The sequence below is a fragment of the Dermacentor andersoni genome, chromosome 7 (assembly GCF_023375885.2).
Source record: "Dermacentor andersoni chromosome 7, qqDerAnde1_hic_scaffold, whole genome shotgun sequence".
In the NCBI taxonomy this organism is placed as follows: Eukaryota; Metazoa; Arthropoda; class Arachnida; order Ixodida; family Ixodidae; genus Dermacentor; species Dermacentor andersoni.
In genome coordinates, this window is record NC_092820.1 from 95752824 (window position 1) to 95779575 (window position 26752).

The 26752-nt window shown below is 47.9% G+C and overlaps 1 protein-coding gene across 2 annotated transcripts in view; it reads left to right on the forward strand.

The window, feature by feature from the left end:
• LOC129385822 (uncharacterized) overlaps positions 1-19829 on the forward strand; it is a 35427-nt gene extending 15598 nt beyond the window's left edge. The window contains exons 3-5 of one of the 2 annotated variants that reach the window (XM_072289282.1): positions 13602-14819; positions 17680-17718; positions 19592-19651. In XM_072289282.1, the coding sequence (XP_072145383.1) occupies positions 13602-14819; positions 17680-17706 (1245 nt within the window). In that variant the 3' untranslated portion in view covers positions 17707-17718; positions 19592-19651. Of the gene's footprint in view, positions 1-13601; positions 14820-17679; positions 17719-19591; positions 19652-19677 lie in introns of those variants that run through there. The other variant, XM_072289281.1, reaches the window with a different exon arrangement.
• The last annotated feature ends 6923 nt before the right edge of the window (positions 19830-26752 follow it).

A 26752-nucleotide genomic window follows, 5' to 3' on the forward strand; every position in this document is an offset into this window, starting at 1 on the left:
GATGGTGAAGCTTGTCCAGAAAGAAGTGCCAGAGAGCAGCCTACTTGGCGCATGACATATTTCTCAGCTTTTTCACGCAGTTGCGCAACGTGCCTTTAGAGGCTACACGCAAGTTTCACGGCTGCAACACTAGACGGTCGCCGGGCTGCTACTCGACGTAGCGCCTTCGAATGTCGTAGTGTCGGCTGTCGACCCCTCCGCTCGTTCTTGATCAGCAGGCGGGGGAGCTGTCGGGCTTCTTCGGCACACTGGAGACAGGTGGCTACGTCAAGTTTTTCTTTGTCGTAGACGTGCGGCAGCATGGCGTCGAGAGTAGTCGTCGGATTACTACCGTAAACGAGCTTGAACGGCGTGAGCTGTGTTGTTTCTTGCACAGCCGTGTTGCAAACCAAGTTTACGTACGGCAAGACGGCATCTCAGGTCTTGTGCTCGACGTCGACGTACATTGCTAGCATCTCGATGAGCTTCTTATGCACGCGCTCCGTGAGACCGTTCATCTACGGGTGGTAGGCATTTGTCCTCCTGTGGCTTGTCTGGCTGCATTGCAGAATGGCTCGCGTTAGCTCTGCTGTAAAGGCCGTTCCTCTGTCGGTGATGAGGACTTCTGGGGCACCATGTTGCAACAGGATAATCTCGATGAAAAATTTCTCCGCTTCAGCTGCGTTACCTTTTGGTAGAGCTTTAGTTTCAGCGAAGCGGCTCCGGTAGTACATCGCCCCGACGATCCACTTATTTCCAGATGTTGACGTCGGAAACCGTCCCAAAAAATCCCACCCGATCTGCTGAAAAGGTCGCCAAGGATTCTTTATCGGCTGTAGTAGTCCCGATGGCCTTGCCGGCGGTGTCTTGCGTCGCTGAGAGTCTCGGCATGTCTTGACGTAACGGGCGACGCCGGCGGTGAGGCGTGGCCAGTAATACCTTTCCTGTATCCTCGATAGCGTCCGGTAGAAGCCGAGGTGCCCAGCGGTCGGATCGTCAGGTAGGGCATGCAGTACTTCTGGACTCAGCGCCGACGGAGCAACAACAAGGTAGTTGGCGCGGACTCGTGAGAAGTTCTTCATGAGTAGGTTGTTTTGAATAGTGAACGAAGACAATACGCGCCTAAATGGCCTAGGGACAACGTCGGTATTCCCTTCTAAATACTCGGCGAGGTCGTTTAGCTCCGGGTCTGCTCGTTGCTGTTCAACGAAGTTTTCCGCACTTATTATTCCAAGGAAGGCGCCGTAATCCTCATCGCCCAGCGGCGGCGAGTCAATGGGGGCGCGTGATAGGCAATCGGCATCACAGTATTTTCGTCCAGACTTGCAGACTACAGTGATGCTACATACTTGCTGTCTGATCATCCACCGCACCAGCTGTCCTGAAAGGTCCTTTAAATTAGCTAGCCAACACAACACGTGATGGTCACTGACTACTTTGAATGGCTTACCATATACGTAAGGGCGGCATCTTGCTGTAGTCCAAATGATGGCGATGCATTCCTTTCAGTCGTAGAACACTTGCCTTCCGCTTTTGACAGTGACCGGCTAGCGTAAGCTATCGCCCGTTCAAGTCCGTCTTTCCTCTGGACTAAGACGGCAGTGTGGCCTAGAGTAGTGGCGTCATTGTGGATTTCGGTATCGGCGTCCTCGTCGAAGTGCGCAAGTACTGGTGGCAACGGCATGCGTCGTTTGTGTTCTTTAATAGCGTCGGCCTGTGGCGTTTCCCACTTGAACTTGACATCACATTTGATTAGCTGTATCAGCGGCTCAGCGATACGTGGAAAGTCCTTGACAAAGCGCCTGTAGTAGGCACACATGCCATGTAATCTACGCACTGCCTTCTTGTAGATGGGCTGCGGGAACTTTGCGATGGCAGCTGTCTTTTGCGGGTCGGGGCAGACACCAGATTTGCTGAAGACGCACCAGATTTGCTGAAGACGTGGCCTAGAAACAGAAGCTCATCGTAAGCGAAGCGGCACTTTTCCGGCTTCAGAGTGAGCCCTAATGACTTGATGGCCTCTAGTACTGTCGGCAGCCGCCTAACGTGATCGTCGAAATTGCCGGCAAAAACGACGACGTCATCCAAGTGAACAAGACAGGTCTGCCAGTTCAATCCGGCTAAAACCGTGTCCAACATGCACTGGAAGGTTGCAGGCACCGAGCTCAGTCAAAATGGCATAACCTTGAACTCATAGATAAAGTCTGGTGTGATGAACGCTGTCTTTTCGCAATCTCTCTTGTCGAATTTCGAGGACTGACGCTGCAAAGCAGCTTCGACACCTGGCGCGCAGTCTCACAGTGACCGAGTGGTACTCACCAAACTTACGACTCACGCGACTGCATCGACTAAACCCCTCCCTGCAACTCCGACCTCCACTCGGACTTCCTCGACGTCAAGCTGCGCTTCTCTGCCGCCTTTGGTTAGGAGTGGCCTTCACAAAGGCATACTCTACATTAATTGGAATGACTGACAGTGCAGCTTGCGAGGTCTGTGGCACCGAAGAAAACATCGACCACCTGCTGTGTCACTGTCCAAGATATGCCTCAGAGAAACAAGAACTTGCCAAAGCTTTCCAAAAACTGGACAATCGGCCGCTTTCTGTGCAGGTGCTGCTAGAACACCGCCCCCATCGCCCGTCGGCCCATAAAGCGGTGAAGGCGCTTTTGTGTTTCTTAAGGACGACGGGTTTGTGCGACCATCTGTGACTATTAACGCGATTTCTGTAAGACCACACGCGTCAGCGAACTTGCCGCAATTTCCTTCTTTCCTTCCCTCCTCTCTCTCTCTGTGATCTTTGTTTTCCCCCTTACCATTCCCCCGGTGTAGGGTAGCCAACCGGACGTTATTCTGGTTAACCTTCCTGCCTTCTACTTTTCTCTTTCCTCCTCCCTCTTGTCGAATCTTATTTACCAGTAGCCAGACTTGAGGTCCATCGACGAGAATTATTTAGCGTTGCAGAGCCGATCCAATGCGTCGTGTACCTGTGGGAGGGTGTATACGTTCGTCTATGTGATCTTGTTCAGTCGACGATCATCGATACAGAAAGATAAGGTTCCATACTTTTTCTTCACCAAGAGTACAGGAGATGCCCATGGACGTTTCAACGGCCGGATGATGTCGTCGCGCAGTATTTCGTCGACGTGTTGCCTAATAGATTCCCGTTCTCGCATCAAAACTCAGTAAGGTCTCCGGAAGAGTGGCCGAGCGCACTCTTCGGTTATTACGCGATGCTTTGCTTCTGGTGTTTGTAGAATCCTCGACGACGTCGAAAAGCAGTCTTTGTATCATCGAATAATATTTCTGAGCTGTTGCTCCTTGCTCATGGGGATTCCTGGATTGATGTCGAAGTCTGGTTCGGGAACTATGGTCGACGCGGCAGATGCGGCAGAATCCTAGAAGACAAACGCATTGCTGGTTTCTACAATTTCTTAGATGTACGCGACTGTCGTGCCCTTGTTGATGTGCTTGAACTCTTGACTGAAGTTGGTTAGCATCACTTCAGCTTTCCCTAAGTGTAGTCAAGGGATCATTCTTGCGACGCAAACTTCCCGGTCGAGTAGTTGATGTTGGTCACCCACGATGACGCCCTATACGTCAGCGGGTGTTCCAGTGCCGACGCAAATAATAATGCTGGACCGAGGCGGGATGCTCACTTGATCTTCGAGCCCATTCAAGGCATGGTGACTACGAGAGCTCTCGGGTGGTATCGCTTGATCTTCGGATAGCGTTATGGACTTCGACCTAATGTCGATGATTGCGCCGTGTTGGTTCAGAAAATTCATACCGAGAATTTCGTCTCAAGAGCACTCTTGAAGAATAACGAAGGTGGCAGGGTAAGTCCGGTCAGGAACGGTAATTCTTGCGGTGCCCATTCCAGTCGGCATTATTAGGTATCCTCCAGCGGTCCGAATTTGACGGCCTTTCCATGCAGTCTTAACCTTCTTCAACTGGGTGGCGATGGGTCCACTCATGACGGAGTAGTTGGCTCCTGTGTCCAATAAAGCGGTGACTACGTGGCCGTCGACACGCTCGTCGAGATCGGTGGTTTTTTGTCTTGCATTGCAGTTAGGTTGTGGGGTCCGAAATAGTTACCTTGTAGGGTCCGAAATAGCGTCGCAATAGTTTCTCACTCAGTCCTCGTCGGCGTATCGGGGTCCATACCTAAACACGGTCGCCGGGCTGGTACTCGACGAAGCGTCGTCGGAGGTTGTAGTGTCGGCTGTCGGTACGCTGCTGGTTCTTGATCCGTAGGCGGGCGAGCTGTCGAGCTTCTTCGGCGCGCTGGAGATAGGTAGCGAAGTCAAGATTCTCCTCGTCAGTGACGTGCGGCAGCATGGCATCGAGCGTCGTCGTCGGGTTCCTGCCGTAAACCAGCTTAAACGGCGTGATCTGTGTTGTTTCTTGCACCGCCGTGTTGTAAGCGAATTTTACGTAAGGCAGGACGGCATCCCAGGTCTTGTGTTCGACGTCGACGTACATTGCTAGCATGTCGGCAAGGGTCTTGTTCAGGCGCTCCGTAAGACCATTCGTCTGTGGGTGGTAGGAAGTTGTCCTCCTGTGCCTTGTCTGACTGTATTGCAGAATGGCTTGGGTGAGCTCCGCTGTAAAGGCCGTTCCTCTGTCGGTGATGAGGACTGCTGGCGCGCCATGTCGCAGCAGGATGTTTTCGACAAAGAATTTCGCCACTTCGGCTGCGCTACCTTTCGGCAGAGCTTTAGTTTCAGCGAAGCGGGTAAGGCGGTAAGGGTAAGGTAAGGAAGGGTACGTCGTCACGACGATCCACCTATTTCCTGTTGCTGACGTCGGAAAGGGTCCCAACAAGTCCATCCCAGTCTGCTGGAATGTTCGGCAAGGAGGCTCGATCGGCTGTAGTAATCCCGCAGGCTTTGTCGGTGGTGTCTTGCGTCGCTGACAGTCTCGGCATGTTCTGACATAACGGGCGACGTCGGCAGTCAGGCGCGGCCAATAATACCGTTCCTGTATCCTAGATAGTGTCCGGGAAAATCCGAGGTGTCCAGTGGTCGGATCATCATGTAGGGCGTGCAATACTTCTGGACGCAGTCCTGACGGGACAACAAGAAGGTAGTTGGCACGCACTGGTGAGAAGTTCTTCTTTACGAGTAGGTTGTTTTAAAGCGAGAACTCAGACAATCCTCGCCTAAATGCCCTAGAGACAACGTCGGGGTGCCTTTCCAAATTCTTGACGAGGTTTTTCAACTCCGGGTCTGCTCGCTGCTGTTCAGCGAAGTCTTCTGCGCTTAAAATGCCAAGGAAGGCGTCGTCATCTTCGTCATCTTGCGGCCGCGAGTCAATGGGGGCGCGTGATAGGCAATCGGCATCAGAATGTTTTTGTCCGGACTTATAGGTTACAGTAATATCATATTCTTGCAGTATTAGGCTCCACCGCGCCAGCCGTCCTGAAGGATCCTTTAAATTCGCAAGCCAACACAAGGCGTGATGGTCACTGACGACTTTGAATCGCTTGCCATATAGGTAAGGGCGAAATTTCGCTGTAGCCTAAACGACAGCGAGGCATCCCTTTTCGGTTGTAGAATAATTGCCTTCCGCTTTTGACAACGACCCGCTAGCGTAAGCTATCACTCGTTCATGTCCATCTTTTCTCTGAACTAGGACGGCACCGAGGCCTAGGCTACTCGTGTCAGTGTGGATTTCGGTATCGGCGTCCTCGTCGAAGTGCGCAAGTACGGGCGGCGACTGAATGCGCCGTTTGAGTTCTCTAAATGCGTTGGCCTGCGGCGTTTCCCACTTGAACTCAACGTCACATTTAGTTAGCTGTGTCAGCGGCTCAGCGATGCGTGAAAAGTCCTTGACAAAGCGCCTGTAGTAGGTACACATGCCAAGGAATCTACGCACTGCCTTATTGTCGATGGGCTGCGGGAACTTTGCGATGGCAGCTGTCTTCTGCGGATCGGGGTGGACTCCAGACTTGCTGATGACGTGGCCTAGGAACAGAAGCTCATCGCAAGCGAAGCGGCACTTTTCTGGCTTCAGAGTGAGCCCTGATGACTTGATGGCCCCTAGTACTGTCGCAAGACGCCTAAGGTGATCGTCAAAATTTCCGGCGAAGTCGACGACGTCATCCAAGTAAACAAGACAGGTCTGGCACTTCAATCCTGCGAACACTGTGTCCATGACGCGCTGGAACGTTGCAGGCGCCGAGCACAGTCCGAATGGCATTACCTTTAACTCGTAGAGGCCGTCTGGCGTGACGAAGACGGTCTTTTCGCGATCTCTTTCATCGACTTCTATTTGCCAGCAGCCAGACTTGAGATACATCAAGGAGAAGGATTTTGCGTTGCAGAGCCGATCTAATGCGTCGTCTATCCGTGGTAGGGGGTATACATCCTTCTTTGTGATCTTGTTCAGTGGACGATAATCGACCCAGAAACGTAAGGTTCCGTCCTTTTTCTTCACCAAGACAACAGGGGATGCCCAGGGGCTTTTCGACGGCTGGTTGATGTCGTCACGCAGCATTTCGTCGACTTGTTGCCTAATGGCTTCACGTTCTCGCGTCGAAACTCGGTAAGGGCTCTGGCGGAGTGGTCGAGCGCACTCCTCGGTGATTATGCGATGCTTTGCGACTGGTGTTTGTCGAATCCTTGATGACGTCGAAAAGCAGCCTTTGTAGCAGCTCAGAAGTCTGAGCTGTTGTTGCTCAATCATGGGGAGACTTGGATTAATGCCGTAGTCTGGTTCGGGAACCATGGTCATCGGGGTAGATGCGGCGGAATCCGAGAGGACAAACGCATTACTCGTTTTAGGAATTTCCTCGATGTAAGCGATCGTCGTGCCCTTGTTGATGTGCTTGAACTCCTGGCTGAAGTGGGTTAGCATAACTTCCGCTTTCCCTCCGTGGAGTCAAGCGATCCCTCTTGCGACGCAAATTTCACGGTCTAGCAGTAGACGTTGGTCACCATCAATGACGCCTTCTACGTGGGCAGATGTTTTGGTGCCGACGGAAATGACAATGCTGGAGCGAGGTGGGAGGCTGTCTTGACTTTCGAGCACGCTTAAGGCATGGTGACTACGAGAGCTCTCCGGCGGTATCGCTCGATCTTCCGACAGCGTTATCGACTTTGACTTCAGGTCGGTGATTGCGCCATGTTGGTTCAGGAAGTCCATGCCGAGAATGACGTCTCGTGAACACTGTTGGAGGATAACGAAGGTGGCAGGGTAAGTCCGGTCATGAACGGTAATGCTTGCCGTGCAGATTCCAGTCGGCGGGATGCGGTGCCCTCCAGTGGTTCGAATTTTTGGGCCTTCCGATGCATTCTTAAGTTTCTTCAACTGGCCGGCGATGGGTCCACTCATGACAGAGTAGTCGGCTCCTGTGTCTACGAAGGCGGTGACTGCGTGGCCGTCGAGAAGCACGTCGAGGTCGGTGGTTCTTTGTCTTGCGTTACTGTTAGGTCTTGGCGTCGGATCACGGCTGCGTCGCGTTGGCCTGTGGCGGATGCGTGGCGTCGTCAGATCATCTTTCGTCGACGGATTCTTTTCTTCCAGACTGCGTCGCGACGGCGGCGTGTCGTTATGCCATCGAGGTAGTTTCTTTGGCGTCTTCGTCGGCGGCGGAGGATCTTCGTCAGTTCGACGAACAGCAACCGCACCTCCATCGGTTGCTGCTTTTAATTTTCCGGATATGGGCTCGCAGACCAGGCCCAAGCTGGGCCAGTGTATGGTCGGCGCTGCGGCGACAGGTAGCGGCCTGGTGACGGTTAACGAGACGGTCGTCTAGGGCTCCACTGAGTGGTGGCGAGGTAGTCGGCGATATCGCGAGGTCGTTCACCAAGCTGTGGTCGCGGCGCGTTCACGGCTAACCCTCGCAGTCCCATCTCCCGGTATGGGCATCGGCGGTAGACGTGATCCGCTTCTCCGCAGTGGTAACATAGTGGGCGGTGTTCAGGAGCGCGCCAAATTTCCGTCTTCCTCGCGTAGCGGCGCTGGGCGACGGGCGGGCGGGCTGGCGGTGGCGGAGGTGGACGACGGAATTGCTGCGTTATAGGGCCCTGGCGTGGTCCTGGAGGGGGGCCTTGACGGCGGCCGACGGCGGCGTAGGCCATCGCTTCCGGCTGGGGCTGCGGTAATTCTGGTTGCAGCTCAGGAACTCCAAGCTGTCGCTGCACCTCTTCTTTCATGGTGTCGGTGATCGACGACACTTGAGGCTGCGACGAAGGCAAGACCTTGCGCAGTTCTTCACGCACAATGGCCCTGATGGTCTCGCGAAGATCGTTCGTGGCCAGTGATTGAATTCCTGACTAGTTGGTAGAGTTGGTACGGCGGTTGAATTGCCGGTTCCGCATTTCGAGTGTCTTCTCGATGCTGGTGGCCTCCCGAAGGAATTCTTCTACGGTTTTCGGTGGGATTCTTATCATTGCGCCGAAAAGTTCTTCCTTCACACCACGCATGATTAGGCGGACTTTCTTCTCCTCTGGCATATCCGGGTCGGCGTGGCGGAAGAGACGGCTCATTTCTTCTGTCAAGATGGCAACGTTCTCATTAGGTAGCTGCACTCGGGCGTCCAGCATAGCTTCGGCCCTTTCCTTGCACCCGACGCTCGTAAAGGTGCGCAGGAAGCTGCTACGGAAGAGGTCCCATGTTGTCATGGTCGATTGCCGGTTCTCAAACCATGTTCTTACTGCGTCTTCTAAGGCGAAGTATACATGCCACAGCTTGTCGTCGGAGTCCCAGTTGTGGAAAGTCCCGATTCGTTCGTAGGTCTCCAGCCAGGCTTCCGGGTCTTCAGTAGCTGCTCCGTGGAAGGTCGGTGGGTCTCGAGGTTGTTGCATGATAACGGGCGACGCTGGAGCAGCCATTGGGGTTGTCTTGGCCACGATCTTCTTTGTCATCTCAGGTAGAAGTCCGTGCTCTGGGGGCAGTCCTTGCAGCCTGCAGCTAGCACGCTGGTCTTGGGCGATGTTTATTTTGTCCTCGGGCTTGGGGCGTGGATCGCGGCTTTGTGGGGGCGTTCGGTACATGAACGCACAGGCAACTCCACCATATGTCACGTGGTAGTGACTGTGAAGAAAGCAGCCAAACTGAGAGAGACGAAACTAGCGTTTTATTGGGCGAACTTGTGCCCTCAAAAACAGGCTACACTCAAAGAACGGCGACAGCGGCGAACACAGTCGGCGGTCATCGAAAATCTGCTCAGCGGGTCAAGCGTGTCAGCTTTTATGCAGAAGTCGTCGAATGTTCCAGACTAATCGCTGGGACCCGCGTGTCTTTCACAAAGTTCTACACCATTTGCGTCACGCGATGAAATCAGATAACACAAGGCTCGGCGACAACAGACAGTGGATAGAAGCACCGGCAACATTCCAGAAACTTTCGATGCATGCAGGCGCGTCCCGCGCTGTGCGATAACATTTGTCAGGCGGCGAAACGTGGTCGCCCTATAAAGATATGCACGTGCACGTGTCAGTATGGAACCATCGATAGCATTCCAGAAATTTCGGATACATGCATGCGCGTCCTGCGCTATGCGATAGCATTTGTTTGGCGGTGAAACGTGGTCACCCGATAAAGATGAACGAGTAAACGTATCAACACTGCTGCCATTGAATCGTGAATATGCAACCTTGTCATGCCGTCCTCATCACAGTTGCTATCGTGCACCAGTTGTCATACCGTGGTCGCCATGCCATCGTCTTCACAGTAGTGTCGTCATAAATGTTTCATGATATAGTCATCATTACACCATTGTTATAACACTCTTCCTATTGAAATCATGCCGTTGTCATACCATCGTCGTCATATATGCGTCGTCATGCATTCGCTGTCACACCGTCGTCGTGATGCTATCGTGCTCATTACAAAGTCGTCATTCTTACTTCGACCTCCGACTTTCATCATGCCATCGTTGTGAACGATCGTCCTCGCGCTGTTGTAATCATGCGATAGTCGTCACACTGTTGTTTCACCATCTTCCCTTCAGTAGCATCATAGCACCTTCGTCGATTCATCAACGTCATGTCTGTTTGTCATACTGTTGTAATCAGGCTGTCGTCATTCAGTCACATTATGTTGTCGTTGTCATGCCATCGCCTTCGACGCGTCATTGTCAGACAGATCTTATGGTGCGTCCTTTGTCATGCAGTCATAGTCATGGTGCCATGGTCTTGCCATCGGGGTCACAATCGTCATCTTAATGCCCTCATATCGTCATGGCCTCGCGGTAGTCGTTACACTCCCGCGTTAACTTAAATATCCCCATCTCATTGTCATCATTCCATCCCCAACGCATCGGCGTCATAATGTTGCCGTCATCTTAATGATGACATATCGTGGTAGTCACGCGGTTGTGCCATAATTTCAAGATACCTGTCTCATTGTCGTCATTCCATCACCAATGTAACGGTGTCACACAGTCGTCGTCATCGTAATGCCCTCATATCGTCGTGGTCACGCGGTGGTCGTTACGTCATCGCCATAGCGAAAAAAAATCCTCCATATCATTGTCGTCATTCCATCACCAATGTATCAGTTTCACACAGTCGTCATCATCTTAAAGCCCTCAAATCGTCGTGGTCCCGCGGTTGTCGTTACGTCGCCGCCATAATGAAAAAAATCCTCCACATCATTGTAGTCATTCCGTCACCAATGTATCGGTGTCACGCAGGTGTCGTCATCTTAATGCCCTCACATCGTCGTGGTCACGCGGTAGTCGTTACACCACCACCATAATTTAAAAATCCCGATCTCATTATCGTCATTCCATCACCAATGCTTCGGCGTCACACAGTCGTCGACATGTCACCATAAACAAGAAGTCTTGGTAAGCAAGTGCCAAGGCTAGTGGGATGATGCTGGAGGATGTGCCATATAGCTGAAGCGACGAAATTCTCAGAATTACGACTACACGTGGGAGTGCGGTCTGTCGCTGCAATGCTCAAGTGCTATTGCCATTATCGTCGATAGCCATGGTGAGATGAGTTCGGCTGTAATATTTATGTATTGAATCAATAAGCTGGCTCTCTAAACTATGAACCACACACAACGCCTCATGAAGACTAATTTGATTACAGCGAAACTGTTAGCCTTTCGGTGGTCGGCAATTTTTGTGTCCGCGTTCGTTAGCGAAAATATGGGTTGACCCCGGTGGTAGAGCAGGCTAGAAGCAGTGGTTCGTACCCCCGTAAGGCAGTGCATACATCCTTTGTAATTACGCATTCAACATACAGAACGCATATGTTTCAATGGAAATCAAGCACCAAACAAGCATGTTATCCACTTATTTGATGATAAGTTGCTGCTGATAACAATGCAAAGCCCGTAGCGGTCCCCACACCCATTCCCTGGTAATGTTTACCGTTGCGCAAGCTGCCGTGCCGACGGCCACTTGCAAACCAGCCTAGCACTGATTTCAACGTTGTTGCAACACCGCTATGGGCAGCGATGTGCTGTAAAAGTTACGCTTACTACCATTACTCCAATTGCTACCAATACTCTAAATTACCATTACTACAATTGCTATAAAGCAATAAAGTATTGCATTCCCGCCTCAGTCGTTGTAGCGGTGTTAAACAGCTTGGCTGGACATACACTTTCGCAGGGCCGGGAGGGCGAGTCATTTCCTTTGTTGTTGCATTACCCGTCAAATTCTAACATTACTTACATTCATCACCTCAGACACTTATCTTGCTAGCCATAAAATTACAAGTCCTGTGCCTCTTTTTTTCTTTTGCCATCTTCTTATAGGGCCTACTTATACTTCCGGCTATTTCCTACCGAATAGCATTCAGGTGCAAATACGCCGGATAAGAACTCTGCATTTTCAATAGAGCGATTTCTCTCTCTCTGCGATACCACAATGACTGTAAAAACGTGTCTTAAAGCCTAATTCTGCGTTACTCGGCATTTACAGGGCCATCTACGGGATATTTGTCAATGTATACCGAATCGAGGAGATATCCTTTTATTTCTAAGTCGAATAGTAAAATTGGAAATCAGGGCAGTATTCGAGAATGCCGCGTGTAACACCCCGATGTTGAGGAGTAAGCTAGATGGCACTCCTCGAGTCAACCTTTCCTTCTTTGATGCCTAATATGCTCAATGCTAAAAAAATAAATGAACGATATGCTGGAGAAACGCCAGGCTAACATCTCCAGCATACCATTAAAACTCCTTCTCTCTATGCTGAAATGAAGGTACCACGAGAGGATGAGAGAAAATATAATAATAATATAATAATAATTTACTTCTGCCTCAAAAAATACAGACAGGGGGAGTTGCAGAAAAAGCTGTCATAAACAGCTTGACTCGGCCGCAGCCCCGAAATACAAAGCAGCAGCGATAGGCAATCTCATCGCAGACATGATGGCTTCATGATAAAGAAAAAAAAACAACAATAATATAGCAAGAACATACGAAGACTAAACAAAATGTTATCTGCACTTAAATGTGCAGAAACGAAGTTACTTTTTCACAAGCAGGATTACACTTAACATAATCGTCAAATAACATTAATCAAATAACAGCACAAATGACAAAAGAAATAATGGACACAATAAATATAGAACAAAGAAAACATCCTATATTAAGCATTATCTATACCTAATGGTTATTCAGTGGCACATTCTTTTGCATATGAATTGCATATGGCACGTATATCTCGTTGGGTGCAGGTAAACAAGTTGATGTTAGCAGATTCGTACGCATTGAGTAGGGAAGGAAGTGTGTGTTGAAGGCGCTCTTTCCCGGTATTGATGCGCGCTGTTGGCACCAACCTGATTTCGGGGTGTCTGAAAGGGTAACTCTTTTTATTTTCGTGTAAGTTTGCTAGATGCCGAATGTTACTTATATTATTTCGTGTTTCTATATAAAAACGGACGCTGAGCCGATACTGATACAAATTAAAAACTTTGATTATACCAGTTTCAAGAAAAAAGCATCTGGTGGTTGTTCCATAATTTGCATTAAAGACATTGCGAAGAAACGTTTTTTGCAAAATATAAATTTTCTGTAGGCAGGACGGTGTTGCTGTGCCCCATACCAGCTCGCAATAGTTAATGTAAGAATAAAATAATGAGTTGTAGAGAAGCAGTTTAATTGGTTTAGGGAGAATGTATCTAATGCAGCCAATTGCGCCAGTTATTCTAGCTAATTGCTTGACAACTTGGTCCACATGTGCTGTCCATGACATAGTTGAAGAAAATACTACCCCAAGACATTTAAAATGGTCAACTATTTCTATTTGTTTGGAGTTAAATAGGATACTTTTGTGAGGAGGAACCAGTTTATTTCTCGTCCTGAAGATTACCGCTTTTGTCTTGCCCTCATTAACACGCATATGATTAGATTGGGACCATTTTTCCAGCGAGATCATCGTCGTGTTGCACGATTGTATGAGTTCGTGAATGTCGTGTCCGGAGAAAAAAATGCTGGTATCATCTGCATATATTATGAATCGGGCATTTGGATCGGGCAAAATGAAATTAGAACGCAGGGACTTGTTGTATCATTTCATTTCCGTAATTTGCAAGCTACCCCCATTCTACCATGAAACCGTAGCAACTCATCCACATGTGAACCTTCATATTATACGAGCTCGCCTTTTTCTCACTGAATACTCCTAAAGCAGACTTATTTGCCCACTGCAGAGGAAGCTGGTCGTACCTTTGACTGCAAAGAAGGGTGGAGACCAGACCTCGCCACCGAAGGAGGCGCTAGGAACACCGCCTGCAAAAAAGAGTGGAAACAAGACCTCCACATCGAAGCAGGCGCTAGGAACACCGCCTGCAAAAAAGAGTGGAGACAAGACCTCGCCACCGAAGCAGGCACTAGGAACACCGCCTGCAAAAAAGAGTGGAGACAAGACCTCCCCACCGAAGCAGGCGCTAGGAAAACCGCCTGCAAAAAAGAATGGAGATAAGACCTCCCCACCGAAGCAGGCGTTAGGAAAACCGCCTGCAAAAAAGAGTAGAGACAAGACCTCCCCACCGAAGCAGGCGCTAGGAAAACCGCCTGCAAAAAAGAGTGGAGATAAGACCTCCCCACCGAAGCAGGCGCTAGGAAAACCGCCTGCAAAAAAGAGTGGAGACAAGACCTCCCCACCGAAGCAGGCGCTAGGAAAACCGCCTGCAAAAAAGACTGGAGACAAGACCTCCCCACCGAAGCAGGCGCTAGTAAAACCGCCTGCAAAAAAGAGTGGAGACAAGACCTCCCCACCGAAGCAGGCGCTAGGAAAACCGCCTGCAAAAAAGAGTGGAGACAAGACCTCCCCACCGAAGCTGGCGCTAGGAAAACCGCCTGCAAAAAAGACTGGAGACAAGACCTCCCCACCGAAGCAGGCGCTAAGAAAACCGCCTGCAAAAAAGAGTGGAGACAAGACCTCCCCACCGAAGCAGGCGCTAGGAAAACCGCCTGCAAAAAAGAATGGCGATAAGACCTCCCCACCGAAGCAGGCGTTAGGAAAACCACCTGCAAAAAAGAGTGGAGACAAGACCTCCCCACCGAAGCAGGCGCTAGGAAAACCGCCTGCAAAAAAGAGTGGAGACAAGACCTCTCCACCGAAGCAGGCGCTAGGAAAACCGCCTGCAAAAAAGAATGGAGATAAGACCTCCCCACCGAAGCAGGCGTTAGGAAAACCGCCTGCAAAAAAGAGTGGAGACAAGACCTCCCCACCGAAGCAGGCGCTAGGAAAACCGCCTGCAAAAAAGAGTGGAGACAAGACCTCCCCACCGAAGAAGGCGCTAGGAACACCGCCTAGGTTTCGCTTCCCTCCACCTGTCGGCCCAGTACCTACCATCACGCTGCCCAAGGGTCCATGGAAAGGTATTTACCTCGTGTATCCGCCGATCGACCTGCGACTGGCTCCAGTAAGTATTGAAGAATGACTCACGTTAGCTGCTTGAGTTTATTAAAGGGAATTCGCCTTCCCTACATTGTACTATTCCCTCACGGCGAACGGTTAAAATGTACCAGGGGATTTGCTTTTTGAGGACATACAAAATTATCATCGTTTACGGTAGAAAACGTCATTTGAATCTTTCAACTGAACGCTCGAAGACCTCAGTACATTTGACACAATTTACATGCAATATTGACTATAGAACGAAATTACCCCCAGCTAAGCTTTTCAATAACTGTACTCTAATGCACACACTGCAATTTAGAAATTGTTGTCTGTGTGTTTGGAAGGCATACTTTCTCGTAAAGAACGACTCTTGTTGAGTTATGAAGTGTACACTTGATAGTATACATACATATAGATGAGCCCTCCTAAGATATAACGCTTCGGAGCAGTGCAGTAAAAGCCTGGAAGCGAACACCGGGGTACCGTTGCAGCCAGCCCGATATGGTAACTGAGTACATCGCGATCGGGAACAGAAGGGGAGCAGAAGATGCCTGCGCGTCTTGGAGCCCTGTCACACGGACAGCCTTAACCGAGGTTAAGTTAACTACGGTTACGGCTGACCGCAGTTACCACTAACCACACGGCAGAGGTAACCGTAGTTAGTCCTCTAACCAAGGTTACCGCAGACCGAGCTTGGCAACCTCGCAAACCGAGGTTGCCACAGGCAAGCTTGCCAACAGGCAAGGTTGCCAACAGGCAAGGTTGCCAACAGGCAAGATGGCTGACACGCACGCAAACCCCTTGAGCACAGAACAACGCACGACGTGAAATATTATCAGGAAAGCCTACGGGACGTGCGACAGTTGTAACCTTAAGCAGAGGAAATAATGAGCACAAACTGCTAACACGTCGCAAGGGCAACGTACATCAAAAAAGAAGCGCAATGAAATGCTTTGGCTCTCGCTAATGCTACGCCGGTTACGGCAACCAGTATTGGAAGACTTAATGTGAAAATAGCCAAGGCGCTCAATATTACTGAGTTAATAAAGGCTTTCAGTATTAATGCAGTGAGCGTATGTTTTATTACATGTATCTGCATGCTAATTAATATTTTTTATCATACACCGCGAACATTGTTTAAACAATTTTGCACGCATGATGATCACGTGATCGCGTCGGTTTGCTGAACCGAGTCCGTGTAGCACTGGCAAACCGCTCTCGCGTTAACCGCGGTTAACCCTGTGAACCATGGTTAAGCTTAAGCGCTGTTATATCTGCTCGTGAGACAGGGGTATTACTCTGATTTCGATACGCTCCCCGCTTACTCGCGTCTAGCTTCGCAGCTTCACGCGGAATTAAACTTGCAAATTTTACGCGTAAGCGATGGTTTGGGGGTTGTGCTCACACTCTTTCAGTGTCAGCCTTAAGAGAAAGCTTTAGCTCGGGCCCAACTCGGATACGGCCTGTTCAAATGCATGTAAAACGCAGAAACACTTTTCTGAGATGACACCTGGATCGATTTTAATGAAATTTGTTGCATTTGAGAGAGAAAGTTCAATTATAGTGACTGTAGCAAGCAGAATTTTGGTTTAGGCCAGAATTTTGTTTAAAACCTTTTCAAGAATTCGAAAGGTCGAAAAAATGGACGCTAGATGTTTACAAATTAATTGCTCTGCATCAAGAGCAGATATTGCAGTTCTACAAACGCCATCTTTTAGAACATTCTAAGCGGACACATTTGATTTGTCAATTTGTATTTTATATGAATTTGTTACGCTTGGTACACGCGTTCTGCAAATGCTGTATTTCCACATTATTATTTTTTTAGAATCGTGAGTAACATATCAATCTTGTCCGTTTTAGTTGTACTATTAGATGGAATTCACAAAATTGTGATATAATTATTATTGCTTAGTTACAGAATTGTAAACTTGATAGTTTTGTTTTTTGACAATTTGCAATTCTTGCCCCTTTTTAATAAAAAATGACGACCTAAATGAAATATTCGAAACCAGCTGTCACTAGAATTTAAGTTTTTTCTTTCAAATGTAACAAATATTGTTAAATTTGGTGCAGTAGTTCCGAGAAAAAGGAATTCTCCTTTTACATGTACTTAGATTGTAGGGCTCGAGCTGAATGAAGCGTAGCTTGGCTTCGTATTTGCCTTTGGTGTCCCTTTAAGCGCAAGCATCCTCGTGGCCGTGAGGGACATTGCAGCCCAAGTATGCACCATTGAGGTTAAACGCGCCTTGCTTTCTCACATATTTTGCCTCTTTCTGGGAAGTGTATGGTACAACAGAGTTTCGCTTATATTCGTCTCACATTCAGAAAAAAATTTGGAACGTTGCGTGTTCCGTTCCCTTTAGCGTCATTCTCTATATTGACGGGTCGAAGAGAGATGAGATCGCCGCCATGCCAGTGGCTTGGATATGTTGCATGCTTCTGGCCATCTGAACTAGAACACATCCTCCATCGTTCGCGGTAGCCGGCGTGTTATAACTGTTAAACCACTCATTGGCTCACAGGCACGCACGAACGCATCGAAGCCCTTAAAGACACCGGAGAGTAATACACCAATTATGACGCCATGACTACTAATTTAGCATGCGAGTTTTATTGCGTACGAAGAACCGGCATATATTTGGGCGCAATATATCAGTGTTGTGGGCGTGGAAAGAAAGAGCTTGATAAACATAAAAAAAAACATGTGGTATGGTTTCTTTGGATGGACATCATATATGGCTGCACGAGGTCGCTTAAGTTTAGAAATGAGCTGGTATTACACTAATTTACTTAGGTATGCAGTGTTTTATCCGTGCTCAGCAAATCCAGCTCCATACTGCGGCATTCCGAGAGTAATTCTCCTCGAAACTCTTTTCCAGACAAGAGTCAAGTGGGATACGCTGTAAGGACTTCTGGAGGTGAGACTATTCTGGCATCTGTATTATGGGCAGAAGCCGAAAAAAAAATATCTTACATCTAGAGAAGTGCCATAAAGGCCTGCATAAAAGTCAACGCAGCGTGCCGGAGCACTAAGCATTTTTTTGAGACTCCAAAGTTTTTACATAACGTTATCCCCGCTACCTTTAAAGTAGTTTCATATATATGTATGCTCACTTCTTGAATGCCCTGTTCAAGTAAAACGAAAATTTTTTTGCGGCAAGGTGTTCCGATAATCGTATTTTGCAGCAGTACTTCGTCAAGCTTCGTTGGGCACAATCGGCAAGAAAGGCCACGAGCTCACGGCTTGACTGATCACAACTTTCTTTTCTTTTTCTTCATTTCGTACGTGTGCTCAGATGAAGCTGACATCATATTTTATTTAAATGGAACGTGTGTCACATCACCTATATTAAGGATGGCCGTGACGAGCAAGAAACAAGCAATTTTTTTGCGGTGCATCAGTACACATCTCTTTCTCCACTTTTGATACGAACTAAAGATGGTAATTAAGTAAGGCTTTATGAATCGCTGGTTGCGCGCTCAAAGTTAGCTTTCACTGAGATTGCTGGTACCAAGGTGGTCGCATGGTTCAAAACCCGCCGAAAGGGTAGCGTTACTCACAAATTAGGTGATATATGACGCTAGCGGGACAGTCGCCATTTCGGCGAGAGCCTCCCTGCTTCTTCCAGGTAAGTTTGTCGGCTCACTCGGAAACGGCTTTGGGGCACCGAGCTATACCTCGATTTCCGGGTGCTCTGCGTGTTCACACCACCTAATGCTACTTTCTTGCTGTGGTTGATGCAATTCAGGCATCCTAAAAGTTTATTATATATGGCGGACCCATACTAGTAGCTCGCTAAGTAATTCCGTCAGTAACGCTCGTAGATTTCAAATATTTAGGCGGTCTAATATTGGCATCACTGGTGCTAGGGCTCCATCCCGCGTTCCCCAGCGCAGCAGACAGATGATCTACCCATTCGGCATAGCTATTTTGAAATTCTCTGCTTCATCGCACCGCCTCCGGCATCCACCGAGTTTGGCACTTAAGTCGCACCCAGAAAGGAGTGTCGTCAACGGTAGCGGACTGTGTTTTAACGCTTTGTCTACGATAACTTGCCGTGCTACGTACTTCAGCTGGCGTAACCTTAGTCTAGGGAGACTCCATGAGTGCACCTAAGTCCAATGCGCTTAGGTATATTTGTGTAATCGTGTACAATCCCTACTTCAATGCTGCCTGCGCACAGCGCCCGTGAAACGAGCTTTAGGCAGGTGTTCGAGGGTGACAACAAACGTTCTCTCCCGCCTTCTTTCTCGTTGCCCACAAATGATGGATCTGCTCGATTGCCACCTGCGCAACTGGAGACATATTAAAAGACAATACAATTCGAAGAACACACTTTGAAATTGTGACCTATCTTAAACACGTTCTCGACAAGAGTGCCTCTTCGGTGAGAGGGTTAGCCTGTAGCGTAAATTGTTAGAAACCCAGTTCCCAGTTGCTTATAAGGCTAAGAAAATATTAGCAAGCACAATACCCAGATGGAAAGACAAAACTGACAGCCCTGCTCCAATTGGTGTTTATTATAGTTAGCAGAAAGCATAGAAAATGTCAAGTCGATAAACAAAATCGAAACCTATGTGGTGATAAAATATTCTGGCCCTTTCTTCCCGCTTTTACCTAAAGATGTTCGCCACGGATGTCCTCCAAGAATAACGTTTGGGCTTTGAGCGAACGTAATGCTAGCTGCTCTTGAAGGAGGAATATTTTTGATGTACGCCTATATGGCGTTTGCTGCTTAATTGCTGTGATGCTGTTGTGCTGTTTCTTAACCGCCTTGTGTTCTGTTGTAGGGAAGCGCCAGGGAGTGGAAGAGGCATGCCCGAAGGGGCCTAATAAAAACTTACACTGCACCCATGTTTTCTTGTTTTTTTCGCAGATGTGGAAACGGCATCTCAACTGGTGGCAGATGGAAATGCCGAATTGCGAAGACCAAAATCTGTTGGGCTCCGATCCACGCAAAATGAAAATCCAGCTCGTGATGCTTCTTTTTGTGACATGGGCTGCAATAAACTTGGCCAAAGTATTTTATTTTGCAGTGTTCCAAAAGCACATTACAGAAAGGTAGTTAATCGTTATAGACGCGTCCGAACAGTCTTACTTATAATATATACAGTCATGCTGAAATGAAAAACAAATACGAGAAAAGCTACAAGTCATATTTCTCTTTCACATTATCTATACGCCTAGTTTTGGGGTGGAGTGCAATAACGTTGCAATATGCCATCATGGCAACGCTTGTGACGTCCTTTTGTTACATTAGACGAGTTGTAATTTTATTCTTCCAGTGAGCATTTCAAATCACTGCGATAGTGCATCGACGCTTGGACCTCTGCTAGTAATGTTCCGCATGGTTCTTATGCGTGCGTTTCAAATATTTCTGTATATTACGTATCCTTGAGGTATTGAATCTCCCAATAATTCTTCAGTCTACTTTCAGTATCGCCAACAAACTAGTTCAAAGTGATTGTGCTTACCTGAAAATTACTTTGCTCACCACATTCCCAGAAACAGCAAGGAAGTGAAGTGGTCATGAACGTGTAAAATGAGCACACTTCTATTCAAGCTTTCATTCCAACATGTGAAGGTATGGGAGCTAACCAGCACAGGGATAAATGTATACAAATATAATTCATAAAGACAATGATATGTCATGATAACCTACTGACTCAGGGGTTGTGATTTTATGGGTATGCGTTTTGAGGAAGGAAAAATGCGCTACAAAAAATAGGGGTTTCAAATTATATTTTTGTCTCGTCTAATTCAAAGAATAAATGATTCTCCACGAATACTTTTCAAAGATATTTGGGGAGTAAACGCGAATGCACAATGCTCCGCTTTGTTTTATTCACGGCGTTGCAATCGCCGTTTCGTCGCTGACAACGAGAGAGAGAGAGCGAGAGAGAGAAAGGGAAGATAGGAATGTTAACCAGGTTGCACCTTGTTTGCTAGCTCATTGTTCGAGAGAGTGAAGAGATGAGAAAAAAAAACTGACAAAGCAGAAGCAGATAAAAAAAGATGTAATGCGCGTGCATCACATATAATGACATTACTGCGCAATGAGTGGCAGTCTCAGAGCTCAGACTTCAGTCAGGCAAGTGCACAGTTGCTCACATAACGGTCGAATTCATGGTAACATTGTTCTTTTTTTCCGGGTAACAGTTTTGCCGCTCATTGGACATCAAGCAGCATGAATTATGTGGTTTTTATTGGTGAAGGAAGTGCCATAGGTTAGCATTTACTTTATGGTCTTGTGGCAAAAGCAGACGTTGCACCAGGAACGCTCCATCATGCCGATAAAGAAACAGTGTTCTTAAGAGCGACGTCCAACCAATAGCAACACAGTAAAGCTGAATCGCGTAGAGATAGACCAGGCAATAGTAGAAGACTGAATGAATGGTAAAGGGAGTGTACTCTCGAGTTGGCCCATTCCGATCAAGTCCACCGTTCCTATGCAACGGGATGAGGTAGTATATGAAGTTGTCCGTAGTGCATCAGAATTTTACAGTGTCACAGGCGCATGCAGGACACGTTATTGAGCAGATTTCACGCCTTCTGCTACTCTTTCGTTGCCGATGGTGCCGCAAAGATCCGACAGCCATTAAGTTTAATTATGTGCCTGTTTTAAAGAGCATGCTAGTGAGGTTCTATTATGCGCCTATTTTCGCCAGGACAAATGCATCTACTTAGGGTTTCTCCCTAAACATTTCTCTGAGTGGAATGAATTTCTGTAAGTACCACTGATGCCATCCATTTTGTACATGAGCGGCAGCGTGGCTTTGCGCCTAAAAAATATAATGACCTAGTGTAAGTTTAGTTTCTGCATTTCTTTTCAATATTTAGTGGCCTTTTGTTCTTGTTCCCTTTTCGTCGATACAACGACCTTCCTGCTGGGACCACAGAAGTGGTTCAGAGGACGTGTAAATCAATAAATAATAATTCGTACCACCTGTTCACATGAACCATGCTGCAGGATTGAATGCAGTTTAAGCAGAGTGGCTTTCAAATCTCTGAATATGGCCCACGGTCCGGGTGCTGCTGCTGCGTGCAGCAAACAGTGCCTCTCAAAGTCACAAGTTCCGATTTCGTTGATGCTGCGCCATGGTAAAACTTCAGTCTGATCTACATTGATCATGACGCGCTGTTCACAGCACCGGACGAACTGTTTTAAATAGCAGAACTATGTGAGCATACGTGCACACAACAAGAGCCCATCTGACGTAAGTGCTGTAAAGTGACGCGTTTAAAAGCCAGCCGCTGGAAGTCGACCTTCTTCCAAATAGAATGAACATAAAATTTTATGGGATGTTTTTTCAGACACGCCATGGCAGTGCATAGTGGAGACAGTCAAAGACGTAAAGCCAGCTGCAAGTGATGCTTGATGAGCAGTCACAATAGCGCAAAATGAAGCGCTCCATCTTCGCTTTGGCCGAGAGGGTCAACGCCAAGATGATGGCAAGAGTGGGCACGAAACGTGGGGTATGTGCATTCTGAGTGCACTGACGAGTATGTGTGTTCAAAACTCTCTGTTCATCGTGCTTTAATTAGCGTAGAGTGGTCTCAGTAAATTTTCATTCGAAGCAGCCAAGACACTCAAGTGCGACTTTTGGGGTGCTGCCCCTTGGATGCCTCGTGTACTTTGCTCGTTATTGCTATGACAATTGTCTCATGGACACTACTCCCGCACGAGTCAATAAGACCGAATCAAGCATGCACATAGTGGTTGTCTGACCAGCTATGCGGCATTCATAGAATTGGTGTAGAATGCTCTTAGTCATTCAAGTGATCTATAATGCTTCACCCTACAAACATTTTTCTTTTTCCTCATTGGTATGGCCAACAGCCCCACGTGCGAGACATGCAACATCGAGGAGACGCTCGCACATATTGTCTGTGTCTGCCCGCGCTATAGTGCTCAGATACAAGTTATGTGCAGAGTAGTGGACCAGTTGGACAATCGTCCACTATCAGCACTAAAAGCGTTAGGCCAATGCTGCGAAAGAACATCCGCGTTGAAGGCCTTACTCGCGTTATTAAGGCTCCTGCGCTCTACCGGGCTTCACGACAGACTCTAAGAATGCCGCCCCCTACTGCTCTGTAGTGTACGCGCTTTGTTCGTGCTTGTCTCTCTTTCTTTCTATCTCCCCCTTCCACACTGTTTCTCTTTTTATCCCCCTTAACCCTTCCCCCTGCTCAGGGTAGCCAACCGGAACTACCTTTGGTTAACCTCCCTGCCTTTCCTGTGCATTATCTTATCTCTCTCTCTATCGTGGGCGCTGTCATATAGCCTAGGCAGTGGCAGCATCTATGAGCCGTTGCCCGAATCGTTCGAGCTGACATTCTGCGCGGTACGCCAGGTGTATGCTCAGTGGAATTTGCTTGTGGGTGTATTCGGGCTCCCATGGTCTACTTAGTAGGACATAGCGTCTTCTACGTTGTAAACAGTCATATATGTGAGACGTAAAGAAGAGATTTAACTTGGAATGGCCGGAGTTTCTACTAATGATGAGGCAGATAACCTGTGTCATGGTCAACTTCAGACATTTCGAGGCAGTTATGATTCCTGCGACCATGCCCACGTAGAAAAGCACATTACAGAGAATATTCCTGCTGATTAAAAATTAGTAACTATAATGCTGGGGCAGAAAGATGTAAACAAACAAAACCAAATGACGCTTAAGCGTACGCCATTATAATTTATTAATGCACCTGCCCAAAGAAAGCCCGCTCTGCTATTTGAAACCCCAGCAAGGTATTGAAAGCAATGTTCTTCTCGCCGGCAAGAAATAACTCATCAAATTAAAGAGTTGGAAGAACCTGGTATAGTATCAGTGGTCTCTTTCCTCAGTGCGAAGTTTTTTATCGAAGTCACTCTGCGATGCGCGTCATCTACTTCTTTCACGAAAAGACGAAATCATACATTGTCTTTGCACTACGATCACACGTAGAATGATACTCAAAAAGTCTTGCGACATCCGTATTTTTCTTTATTTTCGGGTTCGTACACGGCGGCGTCACGATAATACGAGAACTGCAATGCATTCAGAGCACGCCATGAGCGCACGCTTTTGCTTCAAGGTTGAACCGGGACGGGCTGTTTCTCGGCGTGGCCGCTAGGTGGCGAGCAGTCAGTTGGAGTCGTTGGAGGGCTTCACATGTGCTTGCTGCGGTAAAGCTAGGGAAAAGACGGAGCATGTTTTATTAGAATGTGAAGACGTCTGCCCAGCGGTCGATTTAGGCACCACTGGCCTCCTTGAAGCCCTTGGGTTCAGCGGGAGCAGTGGTAAAGCAAACATGTCTGTAATAGGCAGTAGTAAGAGGAGATTGGAGGATTGGTGGAAGAAATGTAGGGAAACAAAAAAAGACGGATACGTACAAAAGCACAGTTCGCAATAGGGGATCAGAAAATTTGGGCGTGGTAGTTCATAGTGTTTTTTTTTTCTTTTTTCATTGTTTAACCTAGGTAGGACATTGGGCAGTATAATAGCAAGAGCTTAGTGGTGCAACCCACCGCCCCGTTCAAAAGGGGACGCTCATAACATCCATCCATCCATCCATCCGTCCGTCCGTCCGTCCGTCCGTCCGTCCGTCCGTCCGTCCGTCCGTCCGTCCGTCCGTCCGTCCGTCCATCCATCCATCCATCCATCCATCCATCCATCCATCCATCCATCCATCCATCCATCCATCCATCCATCCATCCATCCATCCATCCATCGTCAGTATGAAATAACTAAAGAAACCACCGCCGCCTCTAGCGCCATTTGGTACGTACGAGCGCTACCGACTGCTTAGTCCAAATAATGGGCATGGGCACAGCGTGCAGCATCGCTAAAATAAAACTAGGGCCGCGATAGGGCGCCTGGATGTTATAACGCAATATCGTTAGAGCGCACGCTGGAAGAAAAACCGTCAGTGTCAAAATAAAAAAATAAAGGTCAGTGTTATTTCGTGAAAAGCTTCGTTAAATCGGGTTTTCGATATTAGAGTGTCGCTAATTCGGCTTGATGACAACATTGTAACTTCTGGGTACCTGCCGGGGGTTGTAAATTTCTTTGTTAGATTGGGATTGTCGTAAAATCGGGTCTCGTTAGATCAAGTTTTAAATGTAGTTGCTGCACGTAATGTGATGGCATTTGTGGAGATGGCAGTGGTGGCGGTGGCAGTGATGGCGTTTAGTCCATTTTTAGGGCCTAAAATGATTACGTTTGTAGCGTACTACTACGTGCCCCAATGGTCCGGTCACAAAAACACGACGACAGCACGATGAGCGCGCTGACTGTGCGCGAGCAGTGGAAACGGCGGAATCGGGCACGCTCTGCGTGGGCTCGACTAAAAAAATATGCTTTGTGGACACCAAGCACCAGCGTCTGTCTGGTTTTTCTTCAACCACAAATTGGTGACTCCGGACTTCACCTCATCGGTCTCACCTCCAAGTGTCCCAGCCAGTTCGCTGGGCTTACCGCTGCAAGGAGTTCGAGCGCCGCTGCCTTCGCAGTCCGCCTCCTATGCACCTCCTACCCTCAAGGCGCACCAAGCGCCTAAGGAGCGGCGAGGCTCTCTCGAACACTTCAAAAAGAACAAAACCCCTATTACAGGGCCTCGAAAGGGCTCTGTAATCTAAGGCATCCCTTCCGTTTCCGTAAACACAGCACTTATTTACTTCCAATATGGCTACACAAATAATTCAATGGAATGTCAGAGGTCTTCTTAGGACCCTTGATGACGTCCAAGAGCTTATCCAAAACATAATCCAAAAGTGCTTTGTCTACTGGAAACACACTTAAAACCACAACACACAAACTTCCTCCGACCGTACGTCAAGTTCCGCAAAGATCGCGATGATGCTGTCGTATCATCAGGCGGTGTTGCCATTTTTATTCATAAAAGTATCTCCTGTCAGCGTTTACAGCTACAAACGCCCCTTGAAGCAGTGGCAGTTCGAGCTGTTCTTCTAAATAAACTCGTCAGCATTTGCTCCCTTTACGTACCCCCACACAACAAGTTAATGAAACATGAATTCCAATCCTTTATAGATCAATTGCCAGAACCTTATGTTGTTCTTGGCGATTTCAATGCGCACAGCTCCCTGTGGGGCGACTCTCGTGTAGATGCGCGAGGTCGTCTTGTTGAACAGTACCTTTATTCTTCAGGTGCGTGCCTTCTGAATAAGAAGAATCCCACATATTACTGTCTTGCAAACAATACCTTTTCTTCAATTGATCTGAGCATAGTTTCCCCGTCCATACGGCCTGAACTCGAATGGGAAGTTACGAATAATCCTTACGGAAGCGACCATTTCTCCATACTATTAAGAACACTTAAAGAAGACGAATATCCACCACAGGCTCCCTGGTGGAAGATTGAGACAGCGGACTGGGAGAAATTCCGAAACTTAACTAGTATATCATGGGATGACATGTCCTCGTTAGGAATTGATGCTGCCGTGGAATATTTTACAGCCCTCATAATAGATGCCGCAACTAAATGTATATCACAAGTAAATGGATTGGCATGCAAACGGCGTGTCCCGTGGTGGAACGACGATTGTAGGATCGCTCGTAAGAAACAAAACAAAGCGTGGGAGTTGCTACGCCCCTCCCCCACTTCGGAGAATCTTATCAATTTAAAAAAAGTAAAATCCCAAGGCAGGCGAACCCGCCGACAGGCCAGAAGAGAGAGTTGGCAGAAGTTTTTATCTGGTATCAACTCCTATACAGATGAGGCCAAAGTTTGGAACAGGGTTAACAGGATAAAAGGGCGACAAACATATTCAGTTCCTTTGGTGAACACACAAGGTGAAACACTGAAAGATCAGACTCACTTGGAGAACACTTTGAGAGCGTGTCGAGTTCAAACCATTGTTCGCAATCCTTTTTGAAATACAAACAAATAGAAGAATGTAAGCCAATAATACGAAAATCCAGACAGAATGAACCTTATAACCGGCCGTTCAG